The 8,690-nt window shown below is 32.4% G+C and overlaps 1 protein-coding gene across 2 annotated transcripts; it reads right to left on the reverse strand.

Annotated features, from left to right (window-relative positions):
* Window positions 1–423: 423 nt before the first annotated feature.
* On the reverse strand, window positions 424–4,198 carry LOC108463083 (uncharacterized). Of its 2 annotated transcripts, none has more exons than XM_053023980.1 (6): window positions 3,854–4,198; window positions 3,030–3,094; window positions 2,893–2,922; window positions 1,904–2,795; window positions 1,397–1,649; window positions 424–961 (listed from the first exon to the last, which is right to left on the reverse strand). In XM_053023980.1, exons 1-6 carry the CDS (start codon window positions 3,890–3,892, stop codon window positions 948–950), a joined length of 1,293 nt encoding a protein of 430 aa, XP_052879940.1. In that variant the 5' UTR covers window positions 3,893–4,198; the 3' UTR covers window positions 424–947. The 2 variants fall into 2 exon arrangements, with proteins under 2 accessions (XP_052879940.1, XP_017618513.1); XM_017763024.2 differs by having other exon boundaries at window positions 662–961; window positions 1,380–1,649; window positions 3,854–4,195.
* Between the last annotated feature and the right edge of the window lie 4,492 nt (window positions 4,199–8,690).

Genomic DNA, 8,690 nt, shown 5'->3' on the forward strand with positions numbered 1-8,690 from the left:
AGTAACTCCTCAACCCGGAGTTCCGCCTGAGGAAGCAGGGGCCTCGGTAGGTGCTAAATCTTGCTGAATCTTCTACTGGTACATGGAAAACCGTGTGGACTGATGGGCTTACAGGATATATATATTATATTTCTATTTTTCTCTCCAGGTGTTTTTTTTTCTTCATTTCCAACTTTCTTTCTACTTTGTTTTCAGTTCAAAGCCAATGAATTACAGGTGGATTAGGATCAAACTTCAAGTATGAAATATAATGTTCCGGTCATATAAACTCACCTAGTTCGGGGTAACAGAAAGCTTGCCCTTGACTATTTCTTGGGATTTCATGAACAGAGAAATGTATTGCCTACATTGTGCTAACCCTTTTTGTGTGGTACCCAACCCTATGTTGCTCCACCTCTCTAATTTTCTCAAAGTACTCCTATCTAACACTCGCATTCAATGTTTATTCAAATATGAATATGAAAATACGTTCAATAATTCTCTAAATACATGAAAATATTGAAAAGAAAATTGAACATACTCGGGCAAAATTGAACATACTTAAGCCTGACACATTAAACAAGCAGGCAGAATGCTTATTTTCTTCTTCTTATAGTGAACAAATCTTATTACTTGAGATTCATCATTATATATATTCAGATTCATTCAAGTTCCACTGGGATTCCAGAAATGTAGCTCAAAGCTTGTATAAAAAACCAAGAGAGTGAAAGAGAGATTTGGAGAGGGTTCTTGAATTGCTAGGAGCTGCATACAAAATTATGGCCTTTGAAAATGTATAATCACATAAGCCATGAGAATCAAAATTTACCACCAAAAAGTGTGGCACAAAGGGGTATCCATGCTCCCATGATTTCAAGAGGTAACAAATTACACTATATACAGACCTCTTCCCTCATCGAAAATGGACCTTTGGAATCGAATTAGTGGGATTCTTCCCTTCCCTTTGATTAACAACTCTTCCCTGTCGGAAAAAAAGATCATATACATAAAATCAGATACTTGATAAGATAACAATGGCACAAAAGCCAGTCATGAGCCAACTGCTAAGGAAATTACAGTCAATTCTACTTTAAATTTTAAGTTAGTGGCACGGGGTTTCTTATAAATTCTGTTAGTGTTTACTTTGCAATTATTACATAAAACCTATAGGATAGTTAAAATTGTCAAATTATAATCCAATACTTATGAGTGGAAGTCTCAACAAGTGTGAATGATCAGATGTCTTGGAGGCATTTCAGTCCTCTTTTATGCCAAAACATTTGTTTAATTAGGCTACAAAGGCTAAAATAATATACCATTGATGAGTATAGATGGGCTAATATAGAAGAACTGATGAAAATCATAACATGTAACCATATCATTGGCAACCAAGAAAGTACCTTAGGAACAACCATACCCGTTTTGCCACCCATTGCAGATGTACTCTGAGTTGCCCCTTTTTTACGTGCAACGATGCCTTCAGCAGCCTTGCCTTTTCCGTTGCATTTCTGGCTCAGAGGAATTTCCCCTGCATTATTTTCTTTCCCCGTGTCTCTCACTTTGTTGCCAACTCCCACCTTCTCACTAGCTTTTCTAGCATCAGCAAGTGGCTTCTGTTCGTTGACTTTGTGTAGCAGTGAAAGTTTGGAACGATGAGTCTGAGAATTAGCCTGCAAAAAGTTACACCAATCTTGGGTTCTTCAACATGATATGATGTTCGATAATGGTTTAGTTTTCATCTTAAAGTAACTTCACACCTATAAACCAGTTGAGAAGGATTCTCCATCAGATACAGAAAACCAATCCAAATAAAGCTCAGATATGCAAATTCTATGTTTTCTTCCCATATTAAGTCTATGCTCAAAACTTGGATTGTTGTGAACTGAAAGCTCAAATACAGAAACATGTACCCAGTGATGCATACCTTTGATTTTACGGCTTCCTCCCAAGTTATCTTTGTAACAGTTACTAATCCACCTGTCCTAGAATTACGTTCCCCTTCCTTACCTCTAACATTTGATTTCTTGCACATGTTGGAAGGTTTCACTTTGGTCTTGGCAGCTTCAGTCGGTCGTGCCACATTTCTGCTATCTGGGGTTTTTTCTTTCCTCTTTATCCAAGAAACAGTTGACCTCTTAGCTTCATAGCCAGAATATGAAGATGATCCCACACTAGACTTGCCAGAGGAAGATCTACTGTCTCTTGATTCCATCCTATGACTCCTATCAGCATTAATCTCCACCCTTGATGCTGGCCTTGTAATACAACTTTTCCTGAGACTACTCCTCACTGATGTTAAAAGCTCACTTGTTTGACCGAAACCTCGACTTGATACCTCAAAGAACTTCTGCTGCTGCTGCTGCTGCTGCTGTTGAATGCTCTCAGAGGTAACTGTGCTTCTACCATTCGTTTGACCCGACTTATCTACCACGGGACTCAAACTCCTTTCTGGACCCCCTCGATTAGACACAGGTTTGACATTTTTTCCTTTGGCATTCTCAGTTATTTCAGAAACCAAATTTGTTTTAGATCTAGATGTCCCTTTCGAGTTTATAAAGTTAAGTTTAGGTTTAATGCCCTCACCATACACTAAAGACTTCCCCTTCAAAACCTTCATTGACTCTATCTTATTCCATGAGATATCACAACAGTTCCCCTTCCATTTCTTGCTCCTGAAGTCCTTTCCTCTTGATCTCGAAACTGACTGTGGAAGTGTTGGTGAATATGCTCCTACCAAGTCCAACTCTAAGGTTACCCCTTCCTCACCGGAACACGAAAATGCAGATTTTAACTGGCTAGAAGAGCATTGGTGGAACCTGAAAACTCATATTAACTTAATTTAATCTAACCTTATGTCATTGACTCTAATACCTCAGCTACAAAACAGTAATTGAGTAATAGAAAGATGCTTACAAATGACTTGTTTGAAACCATTTGTCATCACTGCAAAAAAAAAAACTATATAAATAGAATTTTAATGAAGTTATTAACATGTATATTTATCAAATAAATTACTTAGAGAAGTCATAATAAATTGGAGTGAAACGGACATGTCTTGGCTACTGAAGTTTGTTTCTGAAATAAGATCCACCCACATTGGTGCTTCAATTTCTTCCTACATATTTCAATCAAAAAATAATAAAAATTATTATTCCAGTGAGTGGACAAAAGGAAATGTGGTTGAGAATCAGAAACAGATTCATTACCGAGAAAAACATGACGATAATTCATAAAACCGGATATCATTTCAGTCCATGGAAACTTATAATTTCATTTGCATATTCTGATATGGAAAATTTATTAAAATCTAACATTGTTTATGATATTTTCTGTTCTTTTCTTGTTTCCTACATTTTCCTAGCAAACAAACAAACCCTTTCCCGTTAATCAAGGAAATGTGGTTGAGAATCAGAAACAGATTCATTACCGAGAAAAACATGACGATAATTCATAAAACCGGATATCATTCAGTCCATGGAAACTTATAATTTCATTTGCATATTCTGATATGGAAAATTTATTAAAATCTAACATTGTTTAAGATATTTTCTGTTCTTTTCTTGTTTCCTACATTTTCCTAGCAAACAAACAAACCCTTTCCCGTTAATCAAGGTATCTCATTTCACCAATCCAAATAAACCTAAAAAACCATTATGAACCAAGACTATAACTAGCTTAAAACCACAAGAAAAACAAAACCTAGAAATTAAAATAAATATAATATTCATAAACAAATTAAATAAACAAAATGTAAATGTAAAATAGCAACAAGAAAACAACATGTAAAATGTTTCCAATCACAAAGAAAACAAATGCTTTAATTAAATCCAATAAAACCCAAAAAGAATCAAAATGAAGGGTTTTAACGTATTACCAGAAATGCCCAGTGATCTTTCTGATTCTTCAAAGCCATTTTCTTTTTTCTTTTTTCCTCTGTTCTTGAATCTCCTTTTAATGGCGAAAATCCTTCGTTTAAAAAACTGGGTTTTTTATTTGGAATCAAATAGTTATGAAACAAAGGTGATTTAAAGGCTCTAAATTTTCCATTTCTCTTTGGGGGATTTGGCTCTTTGGGTTCTTCTCTGTTATAGCAAAAGAATGCAAAGAGAGAGAGACAGAGAGTGCAGAAACGCTGCCGTTTCTCGAATCACCATGTGAGAATTTTAAGAAATTTATTTATGGTTGATTTATGGCCGTTGGATTGAGGTTTGAAAAGATTGGAGGGTGAGGATTTGATTTTGAGACATTAAGGTTTTATAATTTAATGATGTTGTTTTGGTTATGGGACAGCGCGTTAGCCATTTCTAATGATTCGACCGTTGAGAGATTTTAAAAATGTTTGAGAGAAGTTCGCTACCATTACCTGATGGTCACCTTTCTTCACATGAATGACAAAACTTTGACTATTTAAACCTCTCTTTAAGTCGGATCCCTGTGATTAAAATGTTATTCGTGGTTTGAGTTTACTACAGGGTTTATGAATTACTGGGCTCTTTGATTTTCTTTTTCTTTTGAAAAATTTTTAAATGTAAAGAAATTTGAAAATCTTAGAACATATTCGTGTCAAACATGCCTACTACTCAAGTAGAGGCACAGAGCCATCTTCCCTTAAAATTGTAAATTTTAATTTAGATTATTTATAATTTATAAAATTTTAAATTAATAATAATAAAATTACACTTTGACCCCTTTAAAAATACTAAAAATTTGATTTAACCCTTTAAAAAGTATTAAGATATAAACTATTAAAATGATAAAATTATATTTTGTAACAGTCTAATTTTCAGTGGTATCGGGAATAGAGATTTGAGATCACTAAATCTGACAGGTGAGTTGAAAATTTAATAAATTAATACCTATGAGTCAAATGTGAATATAAAAGTATTTTTGAATTAGTGAATTTGGTGATTTAAAAGAATTAAATAGGTAAATTGGGTCGAGAATGAGATATCGAGACCTCGACTTCATAAATCGAGCCATAAATATTTTTAGAAATATTTATGGAGTGTTGGTGAGGTAGTAATAAAATTTAGTCAGAAAATTTTGACGTTTGGGTGGTTAATTAAATAAAAAGGACTAAATTGAAAAGGGTGTAAAAATTGCTAAAAGGATTAAATAGCTCAATTGTCAAATGAGGAAGGACCTAAAGTGAAAATAAGCCCAAAGGAGATATTTTGGGCGGCAATAGCTGAGAAAAATCAGGAAAACGGTGAAATAAGGGCAAAATTGGAAAATTATCAAAATTAGCTAAATAAAAATGGGACTAAATTGGAATATCTAGAATTCTCTTCATTTCTCTTCATATTCATCAGATGAAAAACAACCATGGAGAAGGGTTCAAGATGGTTTTCATACTTTAGCTTCATGTAAGTTTAATTCTTGCTTTCTCCTTGAAATTTTTGTGTTTTTGTGACTTTACAACTAGGTCCACTTGTTGAATTCATTAGTTTTTGATTCTATGAAAGAAATTGAAAGTTTCTATGAATATGTGCTGGAATTATATGATGATTTGGCATGGAATTAGAGCTTTAAATTATTTATATGCTGATTTTATTGAAAGAATTGAATAGAAAGTGAATGTTTGGGACCTAATTGTAAAATAGTTTGAAGTTAAAGTTTTATGTCAAAATTATGAATTTCAATAGTTATGAAATAAATTATAATGTCTAGAAACAGTATTAATTGAGAAAATTATCTTAATTGAGTGGTTAATTGAGTAAGGACTGAATTGTATGAATTGAGAAATTTGGGGTAAAATGGAAATCAACATTTTGCACTAAAACTGTTTTGGGCAGCAGCAGTAGTTTAACTTTGAAAAATCACCAAAAATTGTATAAATTGAATTATAGGATGAATAAAATATGAAATTAAAGCTTATTGAGTCTAGTTTCTTATAAAAGAAATTATGTAAGCAATGGAATTGTAAATCATGAGATAAAATAAATTTTGTGAGATAAGGTCAGAATGATTTCAGGTTCCCCTGTTCTGATTTTGTAAAATCATAAAAATTAGATGAAAATAATTAGGGGATTAAATTTATATGTTTAGAATCTTGAATGAGTCTATTTTTAAGAGAAACAAATGAGGATATCATTTGAATCCTGTACGAGAAGATAACTAATTTTTAGTGAAGAAGGGTCGGAATTGTCAGATAGCAGAACAGAGGAGACTTCAATGAATAAACTGTATTAATTGGCCCAACCAAAAATTATGAAAATTTTATGGTAAGAAGACTTATGAGTATAGTTTCTGAGAAAATTTATGGATCTTAATTTGGAGTTCTGTATCTCAAGATAAAAATAATTTAGTGACTATGACACAGATGGACAGCTTGAATATTCACATAAGTAGATAGTGAAAATTATGGATAATGTTACCTACAAGTGTGTTGTTTATACTAAGGATGTGGATGGAGAGGAGGAGGAGGAAAAATATACATATATATATGAATGACTCGTGTATAAATTGATCACATGCCCGATTATAATCGATAAGTGTTGAATTAGAAATGATATAATGATTTATTTGGAATATTTATTATGAAATTATGATTATCGTTATGATACAAAATTTGAACTTATGAGTTTATATGGCTAAAATTTTAGTGATTATTTGTTAATTTTATGAATTTCATGATGTGTTACTTCATATGTATTGATGATAAAATCGTGAATAATGTAAAAGCATGAAAATTGAATAAATGATCAAATTGAGCATTTCAGTTCAGTGACAAGATGAATTGAAGGAAAAGGCCATGGTTGGACCATGGCAACAAGTGATAAGTGATAGCTTCGGCTACACTTATCTGATCAAGGAAAAGTGAAAGTGATAAGTGATAGCTTCGGCTACACTTATCTGATCAATGACAAATGACAAGTGAAAAGTGGTAGCTTCAGCTACTTGATCAGTGAAAAGTGGTAGCTTCTGCTACCTGATCAATGAAAAGTGGTAGCTCTGGCTACCTGATCAGTGAAAAGTGGTAGTACCGGCTACCTGATCAGTGAATAGTGGTAGCTTCGGCTACAAGAGACAAGTGACAAGTGATTTTCGTATAAGACCATATCTGGGATATGGCATCGGTGTGATATATGCTATCAGATAAGACCATATCCGGATATGGCATCGTGAGATATGTGATTCGTGTAAGACCATAGTGGGCTATGGCATCGATATATGAATATGTGTAAGACCATAGCTGGGCTATGGCATCATTATGTAAAGATGTATAAGACCATAATTGAACTATGGCATCGAGAAAACGAAGTACTCAATTCCATAAGATGTTCACTAATTTGAAGAAGTTTGGTAAGTATTACATGAAATTATGTGACATAAGGAAATACGAGTTGATGAAACATGAGCATAAAACTTGGTTGATGAATGAGTTCATTTGTGATTATATATTTCTACGCCTTGAGTGTATTATCCGTATGAATTGGTATTCCAAATGAGTTAATGAGAAAACTTCTAGTATGAAATAATCTGAGTTCGAAATGAAATATCATGAAAACGTACTTGAAATACATTGGTATATCTTGTATATGCTATTTGAATTCATAAATGTGGAAAGTAAATGTATGTGGAAATATAAGATAATGATATCTATACATGGAATTTATTGATGAATACGTACATCTAAATTTATATGATAGATTTTAGTGAACATTGAAATTGGGCTCAATAAGTGATTTGGCAATTTAAATCGTGATTGGTAGGAATAGTTAATGAATTGCATATTTATGAATTGTTACACGTATTTTTCTGAAATACGAGGAAGTGATGGTAATTGATACATGGAAATATGAACTATGATATATATAAAAACATGGAATATGTTTGATAAATGTGTTCATTCATAATTATGGAATTATGTACCTCATGTGTGCTATTTGCATAAAGATGATATTTCAAATATTTTGGTAAATAAAGCTTAAATATGAAATAGTATGAAATCAAGATAAGTTGTTATGAAAATATATTTAGATTTCAGAGATATGGCTGATATATGTTGTATGATTACATAACATGAAATTGTGTATATATATGAGAAATTTAATGAGAATTAAGCCCATACACGTTTCTTGTTATTTATATGAAGTGTACAACTGACAAGGGTGATGAAGTTATAAACAGAGAGTTACACGGGTTGAAAACACGAGCGTGTGACTTTCCAAAGTGTGAAAATTTTCTAAGTGTTGCAAAAGTTTCATATGCTTACGGTTTGGTCCCGAACCACCCTGAATGTATGTTTTGGGCCCCGTAGGCCCATATAAGGGACGTTAAACATATGTATGAAAGTTTTTAATTTAGAAGAAATTTTATGGCTGATTTTTTTACATGATTGATCATATTAAGTTCGGTAATGCCTCGTACCCTATTCTAGGCTCGGAATACGGGTAGGGGATGTTACATTTTTACAATTATAAAAATATATAATTTAATTCTTGACTCCAAAAAAATTTCAAACACTACCTAGGATACTCAAATTTATATATCATTAGGTTTTTGTATCTAAACTTATTATATACCTAAAGCAATATATATTTATATATACCCAAATATTCATAATTTAAGTTAGTTAAATTTTGACACATTCAAAATTTTATACAAAAACCTAAAATAATATGATATCCGTCTCGAAAAGATGAAATTTGCATAATAAAATTGAAAAATTCATATAACCAAATCAATTACGGAAAGGAATATGAACA

This window comes from Gossypium arboreum, chromosome 13 (genome assembly GCF_025698485.1).
Source record: "Gossypium arboreum isolate Shixiya-1 chromosome 13, ASM2569848v2, whole genome shotgun sequence".
Lineage (NCBI taxonomy): Eukaryota > Viridiplantae > Streptophyta > Magnoliopsida > Malvales > Malvaceae > Gossypium > Gossypium arboreum.

Bases quoted from the DNA above. Each gene is read 5' to 3' on its own strand.
- LOC108463083 (XM_017763024.2), bottom strand. From the start codon at position 3,892: ATGGCTTTGAAGAATCAGAAAGATCACTGGGCATTTCTG. The intron at 3,095-3,853 runs GTAATACGTTAA...TGAAATATGTAG, and splicing joins AAGATCACTGGGCATTTCTG to GAAGAAATTGAAGCACCAAT. The intron at 2,923-3,029 runs GTCCGTTTCACT...TTTTTTTTGCAG, and splicing joins AACTTCAGTAGCCAAGACAT to TGATGACAAATGGTTTCAAA.